This window comes from Paralichthys olivaceus, chromosome 7, assembly GCF_024713975.1.
Source record: "Paralichthys olivaceus isolate ysfri-2021 chromosome 7, ASM2471397v2, whole genome shotgun sequence".
NCBI lineage: Eukaryota > Metazoa > Chordata > Actinopteri > Pleuronectiformes > Paralichthyidae > Paralichthys > Paralichthys olivaceus.
Window position 1 is genome coordinate 24,288,406 of NC_091099.1, and position 19,167 is coordinate 24,307,572.

General features: G+C 40.5%; 1 protein-coding gene across 1 annotated transcript; it reads right to left on the minus strand.

Moving 5' to 3' along the window:
* Positions 1-1,711: 1,711 nt before the first annotated feature.
* tes (testis derived transcript (3 LIM domains)) lies at positions 1,712-17,386 on the minus strand. Its single transcript, XM_020079144.2, has 7 exons — positions 17,036-17,386; positions 11,228-11,313; positions 8,975-9,485; positions 7,509-8,195; positions 5,879-6,094; positions 5,530-5,688; positions 1,712-4,139 (listed from the first exon to the last, which is right to left on the minus strand). The coding sequence occupies exons 1-7, from the start codon at positions 17,060-17,062 to the stop codon at positions 3,948-3,950; spliced, it is 1,878 nt and encodes a 625-aa protein (XP_019934703.2). The 5' UTR covers positions 17,063-17,386; the 3' UTR covers positions 1,712-3,947.
* Positions 17,387-19,167: the final 1,781 nt, after the last annotated feature.

Consider the following 19,167-nt stretch of genomic DNA (forward strand, 5'->3'; position numbering starts at 1 on the left):
TCACAATGAAAGGGGTAATATGTGAGTATTTTAGTATAAAGTGGAATGGCCCAACAGTCTCCTCATCAAACCTAATTTAAATCACTAGATCCAGTTTCTTTGGGATCTAAACCAAATTTCAAACACATAGATATCAATCCCTTAAGCATGGGTAATTGTTTTCATCAAGCTCCATGATTTATTATCTAAGAAATCAAGGAAAATGTAAAACAATACCTAATCTCTCTCCAAGCAGTGAGCCACAATCTGCCCCATGTTATTATTTTATGATGTAGCAGTGAATCGCTGAAGCGTCCAGTCTGGCCTCAGTCAGGATAAGAGGATGGAGGCGGAGTGTGTCTAACCCACTACAACTAACATACCCATCCCTCAAGGTCAGCTGGTGGTGCTGCTCCTCCAGGTGCTCTCCCTCTCACTTCCTGTACATCATCGATTGTCCTCTACTGCCACAACAACTACATCTTAGTCTTTGACTGGGCGTGAAGTCATTGTCTAACACATCAACAGACTGTTAAGAAAACCAGGAAGCATTACTCTCTAATCCATGCAGATTCCACATAAGCACCTTGTTCATTATTTTGCAAAGACTAAATTAATTCAGGCTAATGTTAGCTCAACATGAAGGTTTTGACTTGGTTGTAAATGGCCAGTGAGACCATGCAGTCCCAGAACATGCACACAGCTCGCTGTCATGTCGAACATGAAGAACTTTTTTTGGACTGTCCACTGATCCACCAATCCAGTGACCCACTTGTCCCCATTTGCCCGATGGACAGTCCAACTTTAGCACGTGCGAAGGGGAGGAGGCAGCAAAGATGCATTTCCTTGTTTCTTATGATAAGACTGTCACCCCAACTCTCTGGTAATAAGCTGCATACTAATTGAGTATGAGACAAAATGGCCAATTCTGCCCCTCTTAAATGAAAAATCTTTTTCTAATGAGAAAGTCATTCACCTACAGAACTGGGAGGTGTCTGCTTATGGAACGGTAATACACCAGCACCAACCTCTTTAGGGAAAAAAATAGACATGATGAATTGTGCTACCTTTTTGTGCCGTTAGCTTAGCAACAGAATTTTAAAGATGCAGTTTAACCATTTCTTGTTCCGATACCGAACAGTTATAAAAGTCAGAATTCGTGTCCTATGGCAACTAGTGCACAGGACATGTGTATGTGGGATGGAATTGTGACACAATTTATATCTTAATTTTCATTATCTAAGGTCCCGCACATCCACAGAGCTTTCAGCTCTGCTCAGGTTGAAGCCACAATGGGAACTGTATGAGGTCACCATGCTCCTGACTTGTCACTGAAAGGATTTACTTCGTAACATTAATTATTACTGCATTCCATTATAATGATCCTGTACTAGTGTCCTGTTGTTTCACATACTAGCTCAGTGGGATGGACATTTAATGGGACACAGGTATCATTAATGTTATTAGTTACAACAATGGTTTTCCTGCTACCCTCATTGGCTACATAAAGCCTGTTGGGTCTGGTCGAGCAATAAAAACCAGTGGGTGGCTGCAGCATCAGGCAGCTAAATATAAAGAGAGAGAGGGGAGTCAGGGGAGTGGTCTGTGCACACGCTGTCCTGAGAAGAGGTTGATTGGAGCCCAGTCGAGTGAAAACAGTTGTGTGTGTGTGAAAAGAGGCTGTGAAGATGTTTTAAATAGCTGTCAAATAAAAAAGTAAAGTGAGACACAATTGATGGATTTAGTTTTTAAAGTGCAGCTTATTGCATGAACAGAAAATCCATGGCACAAACATAACAGGACTGAAGTGGCAAAAAGTTAGATGTTACAGTTTACAGTGTTTTCCTCATTTCATCAAGTCTTTGGGAACCATGGCAAAGCTGCCATTCCTCCTATGTGACAACTGGCATTACAGTGTTTATATCTATTATGGGGCCAGTGATACGAGCAGACCTGAACAAAAACATCTCTGTCAAATCCTAAGTAATCGCAGGGGGAGAATAAATATTTTACTTTAGTCCATTTTTGATTTGTTCATTCCTTTGGTTTATACTTAAACGGATAGTTCACCCAAAAATTTAAATTGACTCATTATCTACTCACCACTATGCCGATGGAGAGGTGGGTGAAGTGTTTGAGTCCAATAAACACTTCTGGAGTCTCACGGGTAAACAGCTTTTCAGCCAAATCTAAACTGAAGTAAATGGTGACTCCTTCAAACGTCCCAGTGTCTGTAAGCCCCGACATTCAAGTTTTTCAGAACAAGGTCATTGACACCATGTTTTTAGCCTAAATGTCCTCTGTGACACAGGTCAGGAGAAGCATGTCAGTGCACATTTAGGCTAAAAACAATTACCTAATTTCGAGTCAAATTTAAATGCAGGGGCTTCAAACACTTGAATGATACCACACGAGCAGTATGGAAGATTTTTATGTTCTTTTTACACTTGAAGTGGTCACCATTTACTTCAATTGTATTGGATTTGGCTGCAACGCTGTTTACCCCTGAAACTCCACTGTAGACTTAAACACCTCCATCGGCATAGTGGTGAGTAGATAATGAGTGAGTTTTCATTTTTGGGTGAACTATCCTTTTAATATCCCTATAACTATCCCTTTTATTTAGCACGTAATGTGGAGACCACCTTGTGGACGCTACTTACGAAGCAAATATAGAATAAATAATGACAACACACCTGTGCATATAAATGCAAACATAATGCAGCAGTTGAGTATTTGTGAAGACCACCTTAAAACTGCGTCTGATCGGTGTGAAACAGCTTTTTCTGAGGATACAATTTATGGTATTGTTGTTGTAGAGGAAACTAGATTACATGGTTTCACAATTGTATTAGATACAAATAAATGCAGTCTGACAGTATTGCAACAATCTTTGCGCATTTTGTTTAGCCATATTATTAGAAACTCCTCTCATATACCTGAGCACCACATACCATCACATGTTTGGTTCCCTTGAGATAACATGAACATACTAGAGCCCGACCAATTTACTGTCTGGCTGATATTATGTTTTTATGCGTTTATATTGTGTAAAGAATATTTTCTTTCAAGTTCTATATATATATTTTATGTTCTATTTATTTTGTTTTATTTAGAATAAAGTTTATGTACAAATTGTAAAATTCAAGTCTCAATTACAAAATTACATCTTGCCGAATATCAGCAAAAGTATCAGAATGGGAGATTTCTTAAACCCCAATATCAGTATCGAGATCTGCCTCCAGAGTTCCGTATTGGTCAGGCTCTAGAAAATACTACTACGCTTACATTGTGATGGTTTCTAACACATCCACAGTAGGAGGCTGCTTTAGCCTTTATTGCTGTCAGAGTCGGGGCTATTTACTTCCAGTTATTTCACTTATATTCAAATGTATTTATTTAATTCTTCAGTCGGAGGGTTGAAAAATGCTGCATAATGATTAGAGAATTAACTTTGTCCATTATTATTATTACTTTTAAATTTGATCTGGAAGACAGTGCACTGGAAGCAAATCAACACCAAACCTGGCTGATAAAGCTCAACATATCGCTGCATAGAGGAGGGTGAGAATCAGAGGCTTGTATGAAGCAAATGTGACACATTAAATCAAAGATTTAGGAGAAGAGCAGTGCTACATTTAAACACAGGTTTAACATGAACTAAAAGGACTGTCACCTCAAACCAATACAAAATTAATCTCATCAGTATAAAAACACAGTACAAAAAATCTACTTATTGAAGGGAGACCGCTGGTTTTAAGGCAAAGAACATAGTGGACAGAATACGTTAGGGTGTCATCCTAGTTTAGACTGATTTCTCAACACTGTTTGATAATATCGTACATCTCTATATTAAAGGTTTTAGGCACTCTGTTACTGTTCTTCCCTGCTCTGGTTCTAGTCTTATTCAAACCTGTCCTGGTTTCACAAGTGGTTGTGGAGAAGACCAAAGAGACCGCTTTGGCCCTCTAAGCCATGGTTTTCTTCTTGCACTCCACAGAGCAGAAGAGGAAGCCCTGCACTGCCATGAAGCGTTGGCCGACCAGGCACTTGGAACAACCGGAGCACTTGAAGCACTGTGGCTCAGCGTGCCAGTGGTGCTCGCCGTAGGAAACCCTCTGAGCCTCGGGCTCCATCGCATCCTGGCAGGCTGAGCATTTCTGGGATGAAGGAGGATATGATGATGTCAGGTCACACGTGTCTTTTTACTTTGATATTTTCCATTTTTGACCGTTCTGTTTTCATGTTGATATTCAAACCTTGCATTTTAAGTGTGTCGATCATTTGCCTTTTCTCAGCATATTACCAAAACAAATTCAAAGTGAAAAAAAGTGAGACATGCTTTTCATCATTTGATAAAATCTGCAAGGGTCACAGACACTGACTTTTTTACTTTTGAGCAAGTTGTTTCAGTAAGAACTTGCCAACCCTACCTTCAAGTATTCATTCGGCAGAAAATTGCTTGGTAGCACAATGGAATCCCTAGTTCTTTAACAATGACAACATCAGAAGGGAAGACAAGTGTGACGTTACATAAAAACTGTGGCTTTGCAGAGGATTATGTCGGACACATCATGTAAACACATGCCGAGTGCTTCACATTCTTGGTGCTCATTTACAATCGTTCTCTTTTATCAGTCCTTCGCGGAGGTCTGTTGTTTAATCTGCATAACACGCTTTTTAAACAAACTGACGGTCAAACTCTTTAAACACAACACAGGCAACAGAGGAGGATAACGTGCACTTGGTATAAGCACTACAGTCACATGCTCTGACCGAGACTCAATAAAGATTTTTCTTTAGATAACTTTGGATTTTATAATTTATCTTTATAATAATGACTGAAATATCAACCTAAGTTATATATCAAAATTAAAGAGCGATATTTATCATGTTTTGACTTAAATGTATTTCTTTATGTTAAGCTGTTACTTTTAGTAGGCATTGCCAAAGTCATTTGTAATTCACCAAACAACATTATGCGTATCAAACAAAATGCCTTGAGAACGCAGTGCTGGGAGGCAAGGCTACGACCTGCCTACACCCCGTGTCTCTCTCCTCCACACACACAGACATCGTCTTCACATGCAACACATTAATTAGTTTACCAAAGCTAACTTATCAAGGTTGTCTGGGCAATGTTTCCAGTAGCAGCACACACACTTTTACAACAGAAATGTTGCATAAAGTAGAGGCTTCTTGCCTCAGGAGTTTAGGACAGTCAAGGTCCTGAGCTGTTTCAACTGCTTTTTAAATTATACATGTATTTGTTGAATGATTTTAAAACCAGTATTTATGTATTTCATCAAAAAACAATCATATAATTAAGTTAACAGCACAGAAAACATATGCAAGCAATAAGGATGTACAAATATTCTCTGCAGGTAAGAGAAGCAGTTGTCCTCATCAGGTTGAGGTTTTAGCCCTCAGTAGTTCCAGTTCTCAAACTAAAAGTGTCTTAATGACCTTAATTGTGTTTTGAATAACACCATCCAAAATAAAGATACAACTATTTTCACCTATCTTAACAAACAAGGAAGTGTGTCTCACCACAGCGTAGTTCTTCATGTAGCAGGGCTTGCAGACAGGCTTGTCATTCTCCATGACATACGTCTCCCCAGCGAGGATGCAGTCACAGTCGAAACAGCAGAAGTGCTTCAGATGCCAGTTCTGTTCCTCAGCCTGAGTGTACTCATTACTGAAGATCAGCTGTGGACAGAAACCCAGCAAACGGTGGATTAAATATCGCCAGCAAGCTCAAAATGGCAGAGAAAGAGATAAGTGCACATAGAAAAACATACCATTAAACCATACTGTGAAAAGAAAAGGTAATAAAACTACTGACAGCGTCCAGAATAGTTTTATAGTTTTTTAAATTATGTAAATGCCTCCTACTCACCTCGTCACATCCTCCACAGCGTGGCTTCTCACTGTCTCCATAGTGGCGTCCACAGTACAGCTTGCCCTTCTTCCAGAAGTAAATCATGTCCACCAGTAGTTCGCTGCAGGTACAACACACAAAGCATGCTGGGTGCCACAGCTTGTCGTAACCAGCCCGCTCGGCGTAGACGGCCGGCTCGCCCAGACACATCGGGAGCTGGCAGTGGTGGCATGACTTGGAAAAAGGAAAGAGATTGTTAGTATTAAGGTGGAGTTGTGATAATTTTCTATCACCAACATTTTATATTTTTTCCAAATTCAACTAATCAATGAAACAATAAAATGTTAAAAAGTGCCAATGGTAACAGAGCCCAAGGGGAAGATTTGTACTGCTGGGGTTAGAAACGTCCATTGCACCCTGTTCCAAAAACACAAACAGCCACATAATTCTCTTTGAGTCCAGATCAAAGTCAATTCAGTTTCATTCATCGTGATTCATCGTTTGATGTAACAAAAAGGCCTTTTAATGAGGGAACATTTGAAGTTTCTGCTTCAGATCTCATTCGTCTCTGAATGGAAGACGACACAGCTACTGGGGCCTGACCTCTGCGTTTTTAATTATGATAACATGCCTGCTGGTGCAGTTTGGGTGTCGAGGCAAATATAGGTTGTTTAGTAACTCCTGTCAGGAGAGAGGAGAGATGTGGTGTTATGGACACTTGAAAGAATCGAGTGGGAGGATGACACAAAGAATATAAGAACAGAGAAACATGAAAAATAGACCAGGAGCTTGCAACAGATGAGAAAGATAAACATGGGAGGAAAATAAAAATAGAAAAAACGGTTAATGCTGATTTATGTTCTCACTTCTTACTGCTACTCTTGCAAAACCACTTCTGCTTCTAGATTTTATATTAAAACCCTACTCAGTATGACTCACACCAGAAAAACAGGAGTAAATCATAAGACTCTAGGCAGCAAGACTTAACTAACTGCACATGGTGATGATAAGATAAGAAAAAAAACTTCATTTGTGCCACATGACCCAGTGTGAATCAGAACTGAATCATTGTGCATCTTGGTGAAGGCTGAGTCAACTTTGGTCTTATGGCTCCATCTAGTGTCCAGTGTGGGACTAACAGATGTTCATAACTGTTACTACTGATATACATTTTGTACATACAAATTTAACAAAAACTATGGACTTACTAGAGTTTGCATTAATTAGTGCTTTTTTCTATGTTGTTTTTTTTGTGGCACATTTGGGTTTAAATTTCAAACATAGTAAGCAATTAATGGTTTCTACGACACGCTGTACACGCTGTGTTATTGCTATAACTAAACTAAAAAGGTTGTTGTCCAAATTATTGATTCCTAAAAAGCAGTGATTCAAATTAATAAAAATATACACGTAAAGAAAATACTTGGTGACATTTTTCGGATGTAATGAAAAAGTCAATACTTGAATATTGTTTTGCATACGTTTGCCATAATATGACAGACTATATACATTTTTAAATTAAAATAATATTTTCTATCAATGCTGCTGTGGATGACAGTGTAATATAGATATTAATGAAAGTGACGGGGACTGACAGAGGCCAGACTGATATACAACAATATACAACAGATTAATATGAACATCTTACAAAGTTCTGTTGTGGTAGTCCAGCGTGCTGAGCTCCAGGGACACCCATGGCTCCAGCAGTGGCAGAAGTGCCCATGGCTCCTTCAGCAGATGGTCCAGTCCCAGGCCCTGAGAGTGGTCCAGCACCACCAGCACCAAATCCAACACCACCAGCACCAAATCCAGCACCACCACCTCCAGCTCTGTTAACCCCTGCCTCAACTCCAAAGCCTGTGCCAGCTCCAGGCCCACAAATCGGCCCGACCCCTCGGCCTGCAACCCCTTGCCCTGAGCCAGCTCCAGCAACCCCAATTCCCGGTCTAAACCCAGCCCCAACACCACCAGCACCAACACCAGCTCCAGGTGTTCCAGACCCTGCTCCTCCAGCACCAGGTACACCTCCAGTCCCGGCACCTCCAGTCCCGGCACCTCCAGTCCCAGCACCTCCAGCTCCACCCTGCCCTCCAGCCTGAACCAGAGCCATCTCTTCAGGCAGCATAACATCCCCCACGCCCAGGGCCTCATCCTTGTATTTGCGGACGTACTGTTGCATTTGCTTGACCTCAGCAGGACTCAGCTCATGGCATTTGGATGGGTCCTGGTCATGCTCGGGCAGCTGTAGGGCCATTTGCTGCCGACGGTAAACCGCTCCCTCTGTACCGAACACCGGACGCTTCTCTGGTGGAAGCAGCTCGATGTAACGTACCGCCTGGATGTCAGAGGGAAAATGAAAAGGAATCGTTGAGCTCAAATGGGATAAGAAAAGTAAGAGGGGCAGAGATGAGAAGAGCACATTGAGGGCCAATCAGAAATTAAATAACAGGGAAACTGTCCTGTCTTGTGGTGAGAAGTCAAACAAAACATGGGTCCTACAGATAAAGCACAAGACTAAACAAAGACTGATTCAGGACTTTTAAAGACTGGGAAAGTTAGTCCCAGGCAGAAGACAAGTGGGATGGTGAGAGCTGCTGCTATTAAAAAAAATAACTTTAAGTAAGATATACGGACTAAAAGTCAGAATAATTTGCTGTTGCTAATCAAGGTTTTATATCACTAAAATTCTAAACTGCATTCAAAGAGAGGTTGTGGACATTAGACAATTAGATGTGTATTCACCAACCTGGTTTACAAGTTATTTCAGTTAATAAGTGTTTCAGACACTACAGATATTTGCTCTCTTACCTATATTCCTAGAAACTCACAAAGAGCTCCGATCTATGAGCAAAATCCTAGTTGTCACTTAATATACAGTAAATATTGATCAACACTAACTCATCCTTGTGATGGAGCTTGAGCTACAGCTTGTGTTTGTCTTCATCCATAATGTCTATTACATATTTTAGCCAAACACAAGGTCTCAGAGCTGATATTTTTGGATGGACCAGCATAATTTAAAACATTTAAAAGCAGCAGAGAAGCTTAAAAAAAGTACATTATTAGTGTATAACAGTTTAATAAGTGATAGTAGCAGTATTTTCTAACTCTTACCATATATTTATTAGCTACTGGCGGTGCCCACTCATAGGTGACAGACTTCATTGGCACATCTTTGGGAACTGGCATCACATTGGCTGATGTGGAGCTGACAGAGAACGGCAATTTATTTGCCTTGACTGGTGCGACACTTCCTGGTGCGGGCTTAGGCTGAACCTGAGGCTGAACCTGAGGCTGAACCTGAGGCTGAACCTGGGCCTGGGCCTGACCGCTGTTGGGTGCTGCAGCTGCAGAGGCTCCAGTAGGCCGTACAACACCAGCCGTGGAAGAGGGAGGAACAACGGTAGAAGAGGAACTCGGTGGTACAGAGTAAGCAGTGGAAGCACTGGGCAGAGTGATGGTCACCATGTTGCCCTGGTAACTGGGGATTCCGTCGGTCTTCAGCTTTGCGATGAGGCCAGTGTATTTGGTGTCCTCGAACAACTTGCCTACCTTCTTGTTGTCCTCTGAGTTCATCGACACATCGTGCTCTGTGAGGCCACATTTGCAGTTTCGGCAGATTTTCCTGCAGAGAAGAACAGGAAAGCATTTGTGGCTAGGATGAGCGATTGTTTTGCGTTAAGTCATTTTTAACAATCTGCTACAATAGTAAACCAACACAACAAGCTCAGAATTGCATTCACACATCTGTCTTTTTCACAGGCCTCAACACAACTTGCTTCATATTTGCAGAGTAACTGTGACGCACCTTAGGGCATGTTTCAGCATGACCAGGTGTACAGACCTTAAGCATGAAGTGCCCTCAACTTCTGTGTCGAGCAGTGAAAACCCTGTTTAATTTGTTTATGCGAGAACACATAGCATCGATGTCAACATTCAAATATCAGAAATGTCTTTTAAAACTGTGTGATACGATCACTTTCACATGGTGCATTAGTTTCTCTTTGCTAAAAGATGAGAAAAACAGGAAGTTTATGAAGTTCAAAAAGAAACTTAAGGTTATCTATTACAAAATTCGTTTTTAAAAATGGTGACAATGAAGAGACATTGCACACTAAGACACGTTTCCTTTTACCTGTTAACTCAATTATATGCCGGTTCTTTTGACATTCATTATGACAGTTATTTCCAAACGTATGGGTGGAACATGTCTCGTAACTACTCAAACTGTCTTGGATCCTGCAGGGCCAAAGCTTGAGTAAGGTCAACCCTTTGTGACGTAAACGTTTACACCCTCTAATCAGAGGTGGGCAGCCCCCTGATACCAGCAACCTCTCATGCGTGAGAATCTGAAAAAACCCTGCTTATTTTCCAATCTGTATTGAAACTAAACCCCTAAACCTCATCCCTCATTCTCTCCTACCTGTCACGTCCACAGACATGGCCGCTTTATTACCACAACAATCCTGACATAAATGACTGACAGACCCATCGCGGGGTCTTTGTGCTGGTGCTGTGGTGGGCATGAGGGCACCTAGTGTTGTCTTCAGGAAAACTAGCCAAGTGTGGATAATTGTCCAGATAGGACAGTGTATTCAGAAATGACTGGTCCACAGCACACATTGTGACAGACAAGGGTAAGACGGAGAACCCTGGGGTGTCAGTACTGAATCAAGACCATCCCACATTTAGAGACAAAACAGTGTCTTCGCTCTACTGTATGTAGAGGTGTGCACTGAATGCTTCCAATTACAGTGGGTTTGTTGAAATAGGAGCAGAAGCCCCTTTCAGGCTCAATAGCCCCCGCTCTCAGCACTAATCAGACCTAAAGTCATCCACTGTAGACACACACTGTTCTGGCGGTTCCAACATTGCCATCAAATTCGTTAACAATAAGGCAACAGGACGTGAAGCTCTGTGAACATAAAGCACAGCAGTTCTCAGGAACAGCATGTTCCTATTAGGCTGCAGACTCCTGCTGCTATCAGAATATTTTCAATTAAGCAAAGGAAAGTGATTTTATTGACCAGTCTGGGCCCATGAAAGCACGTTTTCTGTTTTCCTTTTATCATTCCAGGAACAATGTGATAATTAAGTATGTATTTTATCAAGACTGTCTTGGTTCATAGTGTTATATTAACGTACCTGGCAAGTGTCCAATAACTCCACTATGTATCTAAGTACCTTCACCCGAGGTTCAACACTTTGTTCAAGGGATTCCTTTGAATGGCTGATGATTTAATCTTATATATACACACATATGTCCCTCCTCTAAACACAGGAAGTAAATGGGCTTTGAAAATGGATATCCACGGTTAACATTCATTTCTTTGATGGGACTACGCAGCGAAAACAAAGTCAACAAACCTCCAGAAATGCAGCTCAAAGCCTTCGCACTTGTCCTTGCATTTCAAACAGGCTGCTCCGGCACCAAACTCATGGCCCAGCGTCATCTGTGAACAGAGCACATGGTTACAAATGATATCACAGTTCTGTTTTGACTGTTCAACCAGTGAGAGGAAGTGCTGAGCTTCAATAGGGCAAGATGTACCAAGTAAATACAACATTTAAATCAGGATACTGAATACAAGAAGAAAGTTGGGATATTACCAGAAAAAAGTTGTACGTTTACAAGAATAATGTTGTAATATTATATTATCATAAAAAACAGGACAGGAAATTGTGTCTATGTTGAAGGAAGACTTGAGGGGTATTTGGTGGAGAAAATGTCGTGGTCAACCTCGAGGATATCGTTAGTTACTTCTGTCAGATTTTTAAAGGGATTAGAAGTTTCTCATAAAACACAGGTTCTTCCTGCTGCTTATTTCCTAGAAGGCTTTTTTCCTAATTCTTTCATATTCTGGCTTTTTTCTCGTTAGATTACAACTTTATCCTCCTAATAATAGGACTTTATGTAGAACTTTCATTCATGTAAATTTACAACTTTTTTTTGCCCTAATGCTACATCATTCAGATTCAATTTAAAGCTTTCAGAGATAGTTGCTCTTAGAACAAGGTATGGATTAGGGGGTTGGATGAACTGGAACAAGCTTGTTTTTAATACACATAAGAGGAATGAGATAGATGATCAATGGAAATAATCTCTCTTGGTAACTGTCTGGAGTAAAACAAGACCAGAAGCAAAATGAAAATACATTTAGACTGCAGCAACAAAAGTCAGAAGACCAATGCAGAGAAGAAGATTATTAATGTATCCTACAGAAACTGAGGAGAGTTTAATCCTCTGTTAACTGATAGTAAAAAATAAAACTTCAATGGGGGACGTTATAGCATTTTCTCTTTGATTTGAATATGGTTGTTGACAGTAAAATGCAATAAACTATATTCAAAGTCTTACAAACTCTCTTATTTGGGTTCAAATGATTTGAGATCCACACAAATTGTTTTATTTTATTTCAACACAGATAGTTCCCAGCTGCCTTTGTTAAATGCCATAAAGATTTCAGTTTTCCTCCCAACTCTTCCTGGCTTGGGATTTTATTGCTCTCGTCTATTTAACGGCACACTTTTCCCCGTCTTCAGTGTCCAACGATACTTATGTCCACCGTGAGCCATTCCCACTGTTTATGACCATATATGGTCAATAATTCACTGATGCTGCTGACGGCCTCCAGCAGGCATCCCTAATGTCAGAGAGAAGTTTCTGACCTGAAAGAAACTCAATACTGAGGAATGCAGACAGTGACTTCAGCTTTTAATAGCTGGAAGCTTGATGCTTATATTGTAGCTTTCATCACATCTTCCAGAGGAGTGTGAGGCAATAGTGCCTTGGGAGTCATTGAGGAGCACAAGAGCCAAATTCAACAACATGATTTGTGGTGACACTGAAAAGTGCAAACACATAATGAATCTCAGTTAAGCTGCACACACACTCAACCTCCTAAATTCAATTTTAAAGGCAGAATTAATAGAGTTTGTAGGTATCGATGCTCATATTTTCCTTTTACAGGGATTGTGACTCCAATCTGGAAAACAAAATTATCCTAATTATGATAAAAGATATCGGAATTTCCCCAAGGGGATGAGTTATCTATCTATCCTTCTATCTATTATTTTACAGTTTATATACCGTTTTGATTTAAAAACTATTTTGTTACCTAACCCAATATTTTATTTAATGCATTATGTTAAGCACCTTCCCTTTGTAAATGTACAATATAAATAAATATGCTATACCTTACTGTAAGTTAACTGTTCTTACCTTCTGTGAATTCTTACATTAAAAATACAAAACATTATTCAGCCCTCACCAAGTCCAGACCAACCAATTGTTTTTCTCCTAAAATTCAATTTCTTGCATTATGTTAGGGCTATGAGGTGTGTTTTTCAACACTAGTGCCGATACAGTAGTCAGGTTTCAATACAAAATTGATGCGGAACAATACTTAAAGGAAGCCAGGGTTGGTCATTTTGTCTGAGACTTTTTATTTTATTTGTTGAAATCGTCGTCCCAATAGCAGTTAGCGGCTGACTCACAGAAAAGTTGTCAGTCAATGCACATTTATGATTTCTGGGGCTGTAGTTTTGACGAGACGGCCAATGGGAGGGATGTATCGTTTGCATTTTTTCAAATTGGTAGCTTTTCTAGGATTACCAACCCCAGCTTCAACGAGGGAGCTAAACCTCCTAAATGTAAAATTTTGTATGAATATATCAGCCGTACAAAACTATGCCTAAAGTACTGAAATTAATATAATTTTTAGGGAAATCATTATTTGAATTTAATTATTTACTCTATATTGGAAATATTGAAACATTTCTGTTGGTACCAAAAAAATTTAATTTACACCTATAATTGTACTGACATATAACATTCTGTTGCATCTGTCCTCAGCTAAGTGGTCACTTGTGGAAGTCTAAATATTTATATGCTGGGAATAGTGAGGGAGACTGGACATTTCTGGCTGAGGCTACTCAATGTGTGTGTGTGTCTTTTCTTTTGAACACACCATCTGCATTATCAGTTGATGTTTATCAGTGACTGCATGTGACGACTAGGCTTTCAATTGTGGTGACAACACTCTGCAAAGACGCTACTCAGACACAAAGTATGTAGTTCAGACCAGATGACTCATATTCTTCAGTCTTGAGCCATTTTGTTTCAGCGGGGTCAGTAGCAGCTGAATGATGCAATGGAGTGTTGTTAATTTCAACTGGCAATATGTCCTCACACCACATCATATTGTTTCTGCATCAAAACAAACATGACAAAGATCAACTTTTGTCTCACGTCAGCATCACGAGCACTAGGAGCGTGCACACACACACACGCGTTTTTTTCCACAATCGTGTTCGTTAAATCTTTGAGGCAGCAGAATATGTCAAAAGATTCTATAACAATGTGTTTTAGCACGATGGTTTTTTCCGGCTGCATTTAATGAGTCCTACAAACAGAATTCTAGAGTCCTCTTTCCTCAACACAAGTTTTTTTAGGTCCTTGGTTTGGTTTTGCATGCTGTCATTAGCCTCCGATCTTTTTGTCTTCATCTGATTTCACTGATGATGACGATGATGCCAAACGAGGGAGTCAGTTATTTGCTTTTCTGACTTATACTGTATGTTCAACTGTAAGTTCATTCAAAGTGGGAGTTTATCCTTTGCCGTGAATCTTTTTATTGTATGTTACAACCAGTTGAAGTTTTGCCACAGTTGCTAAACCATAATAAAAAGAAATCCACATAATCAATCACTCTCGCTTTTTCATTTGCTTGCGTCAAGACCAATGTTACGAGCAGGCTGTTTTAGTGCTTACTTTGAAATATAATCCTGGCGGCGACCCTGGCCTACAGTATTTTATATCTAAAGTGGTTCAGCTTAACGCCTGCGGCTGGAAGCAGAACTACAGTGTGTATATATGAGGCATGTCATGGAATGACTATTTTTCTGCTTTTGAGGAGGTGGGAGGATTGAAGATTAATATTCATAGAGATATTTATTTGTATAATACAGCATCATTTTTTGTTCATCAGGCTGTATGCCTATCTGGGTTAATGAAACACACACACCATGCCGCTACCTGCTTTTTCTGGTGAAAGAGTTAATCGCTAAGAAGCTGATACCTCATTCAGAAGGAAAATTCATAAAGCAACTTAGTTGTTCCTCAAGAACTACTAGTGTAAGAACTACACAGAGAGTAAACGTGCACTGTATGATAAAACTTCATTTTCCTGCTCTGCAAATCCCAATTTGTCTCATAGGACTTAACAAGGTGCAACGTCCTCTGTCCTTAACCCTCAACAAGAGTAAGGCAAACTACCATAAACAGCGTATTCACAGTGAAGAAACCTCAGAGAGAGCCACATGTTAGGGATCCCTCTCCCAGGACAGTGTGAAGCTGAACACGTCAATCTTTAAAGTATTTATACATTAGAGAATGTCTGATAGAAATGACAATTGAAATGGAGGAGTTATTGCCAGAAATGATGTATGTATATGTATATAAAAAACATGGTGGTCTCTGTAAAGAGGGTCCCCTCGATGTAAATATAAAGTATTTAAATATAAAGAGTCTTTTCTGGGGTTAAGAAAACCACAATTCACATAATTTAGATGAAATGAACTAGTGAAAACATCATGAGGATTATTCTACATTAAATATTTGCCAACAGATCCCTTTCACCTAAATCTTACACACTCGACCTTTAACTAACCGTAACTAACAGCTTGACTCTGTACAGCAAAAACCTGTGTTTTACATGTATTATGCTGTGAACACACTGATTTTTTGGTCAGCAGATATTGGCTTATATAAAATGATCTCCATTTGAAACTTTCTTGGGACTTTGACTGAAGCCAAAGTGGCGACAAATTGAACTTCCAGCTTGTTGAGTGACTAATGCAACAGCGTCATGTCTGCACACATCACACAGGGCGACTTTATTACCCCTGCAGCAGACTCTACTAGCTTTCCACTGCTGCAAGCTGTCTGCAGGTCTAAGAAAGAACCATGAGTCAGGCAGAGTCACATTTTGAAGTACTCACTCCAGTGTACACACATTCTGGACACTAAGCTGTACTTGGCACAATATTCCAACACTGTGATGAAGCTGATTTTAGCAGGTTAGCATGTTTATTTTAAAGGTTCCGTGTATGATATTTAGGTGAAAGGGATCTATTGGTAGAGATTTAATGTAAAATAATCCTAATGATGTTTTCACTAGTTCGTTTCCTCTAAATTGTATGAATTGTAGTTTTCTTTACCCCAGAAAAGACCCTTTATATTCAAATACTTTATATTTGCATCAAGGGGACCCTCTCTACGGAGGCCGCCATGTTTTTTACATTAGTCCAGACTGGACAAACTAAACAGCTTTTGAGTTTTTATGACAATTAAAGCTACCACATGTTCTCTGTCTTTGGAAGCAGAGGGTGAGGTGAGGGGTGTTCAGCTGCAACATGCAACTTCAACACTAGATATCACTAAATTCTGCACACTGTAACTTTAACAGTTAAAATGGATACGTGGTCTAATGGTCTCCTGTTTTCAGTCAAAGTCTTGAAAGAAACATTTTCGAAACATTAGTTTTTACTGTGGCTATTCACTGTGGCCCATGCAGCAAGTCATCCAATGAATGCATCACGTGCCCACAGTCCATCAGAACCCTTCATTTGACATCATCGTGCTGCAACAGCCAGTGCATTAAAGATAATCATATGGTTTAAACACACACAGACCACACAGGGGAGCAGCTGCAGGATTCCAACAGCAGCAATTACTCTGTGTGACGACTTCCACCGCACTGATGCTGAAACAATAACGCTGCACAAAGTGGAAATGACTGAAATGAACATTATCCAAGACTCTTATTGTGTCGGCCGTCGAACTGCGGCTCTGTTGGTGGTGCCGAGCACAACTTTACTGACAACAGAGTGAAGGAAGTGGGACCCGAGATAACAACACAGTTTTTTAAAGCACGTAACAAATACATGTTCCAATCCATCAACCGGACACGCGAAGTGAGCTGCTGTTGTTTAACTTTTACAATTGAAAAGGTGGAAGAAATGGATGGCAGACCCCTGGTTTGGAGCCAGGGGTCTGCCTCCGACACCGGACCTTCCCCCGCCACCTGCCCGCTGCTCGGCACACCTTCTCAGGGCGTTACCGCTCCCAGACACCGACGGAGGAGCGTAGGGGGGGGGGGAGGGAGAGCTTACCTTCTTCACTTCCTTCTCTATCTCCATTCTTGTGTCAGTCGGCGTCAGGTTTTCTCGGAGTGGAATCCTCTGTGCCGGAGGGGAAGTCAGACAGCAGACGCCGAGATGAGGCGGACACAGAGAATCAATGACCCGACAATCGGACTTCACTCTCCGCTTTCTCTCCGGAGCTCCTGCCCTGGTCCTGCCCCGCACTGCTGTCGAGTTAACGCGCAACCCGCGACGGGGCTTCCGGTCAACGCCTTAAAAACAAAACCCGTGTTCGCAAGTCAGAGTGAATAACTCACCAAATCACAAACTAAATCAAATGAAAAGGATGCAAAGTGTAAATACACAACACACTCGTATGAGTAAAGGCAGATTGTATGTAATGTACCAGCGTTTATTAGCTGTAACATCAAGTAATTGCTGTGAAAGGTTCATGTTTCAATGCTTTTTCTTAAATATATACAGTGAATTAGAGAGTTTGATGCCACCACACTACATTAATTTATTATATGTTAACGTCAGATTATTCGATTATCTTGAACAGCAGACAGTTGTCGTTGCGTCTCTTTTGCTTTTATTTTGAAAGCAGTTCCCTATATTGTCTACGTCCTCTCTCCAGCTTGATGCAGCCTTTCACTCCGGGGGTCCCGTTTCCTTTTCATTGATGATTTAGGGTCACTTCCGCTTTGATAGACCTGCTACTCAGCCAATAGGAACAGCGAGAGAAGGGAGTCAAGCGCAGGACGACCAATCAGAGAGCAGCAGGGGCGTGCACTTGTTATAACAAAGGACGTGCAAACCTCTTTTGACAGATTCAGCCAGCTGTTGTAGTAAATCTAGTTTTTCTGTTTTTTTTCTCCTACAAAAAAAATCACTTTTTATTATTGTTATCATCATGATTTGATTATTGTGTACATTTAGTTGTAGCCTATGATTTTGTATCATATAACCTCCCTTCTGCATATGGTAGCACACAGTGAAATAATCCTGAAACACAAAAAGAAGCAGGGAGTAACCACAGCTGTGTTTTGTTGATCTGCATGTTGTGGTTTGTGAAATGCCTGAGTAACAGGAAACAGTAGCGGCCAGCCGCTTCCTGTGTGACCTGCTGTCACTCAGACTCACTGTACAGCTCAGATCATGTTGAGCGTCAGAGAACACTGCCTGATCTGTTCTCTCTGGTATGAACATCTGTAACACATCATTTCCTTTAGTGCTTTCGTATCTGTAAACAGCTGTCGTCCCCCTCAGTTGCAGTGATGTCGTCATTTCTTCTGCATTTTGTATGTGTTAGGCTCAAAAATATGGCTTTTACTGTCACTTGAACATGCAAACAGAAGAATCCATAGACACTCGAGATTAGGGAGTGTCGCAATTAACATCAATGATACGATGCCTAAAAATACACAGCAGCAATTGTGGCGTATGAGAGTTGCTATGCATGGTTTGTTCAGGAGCATTGGAAAGAAGGGAGGCCCACACACAGTGTCCGTTTAAATAAGAAAGACATTTATTAGGTACAACTTAATACAAGCAAACCAAACCATAATACAGCAGTGATCACTGTGAAGTGAGAGTATTGGCTGTGAGGAAAATTTAAATGTGAATCTAGACGGGGGTGGAGGACGTACTCAAACATTTTAATTGAATAAAAGTACAAATAAATTGACAGAAAGGTACTCAAGAAAAAGTAAAAGTACCATATTAACTTTTTTGAGTGCAGTCTATTCCCAATCCAATCCAATAGTGCATCACAAACTGTGTGTCTGCTGCATGTTTTGTTTAATACAACAATAGTAAAAACATTCAGAATTGCTGAGCGTCGCTGCAGGCTGCTTCTGAATCCATGTCTGGTGTTCAGTCACCAGCCAGTGCCGCTGCTGCAGGATGCAGGGGCTACCTTGCTGATATATGCAGTGGATGGAAAGTACCTGAAAGTATATCTACAAAAGTAAAACTTTGATACATTAAAAAAGTACTTAAGTACAGTAATAAAGTAAATGTACTTTGTTACATCCCACTGCTGAATCTAGATTATCAATAACATGAACAAAGGCCTCAACTTAACAAAATGCAAACCAAACAAAACCAAGCCTGGGTCCTGGAGTTCACCAGCCGTCCAGGAGGGAGAGAGAGGGAGCGTC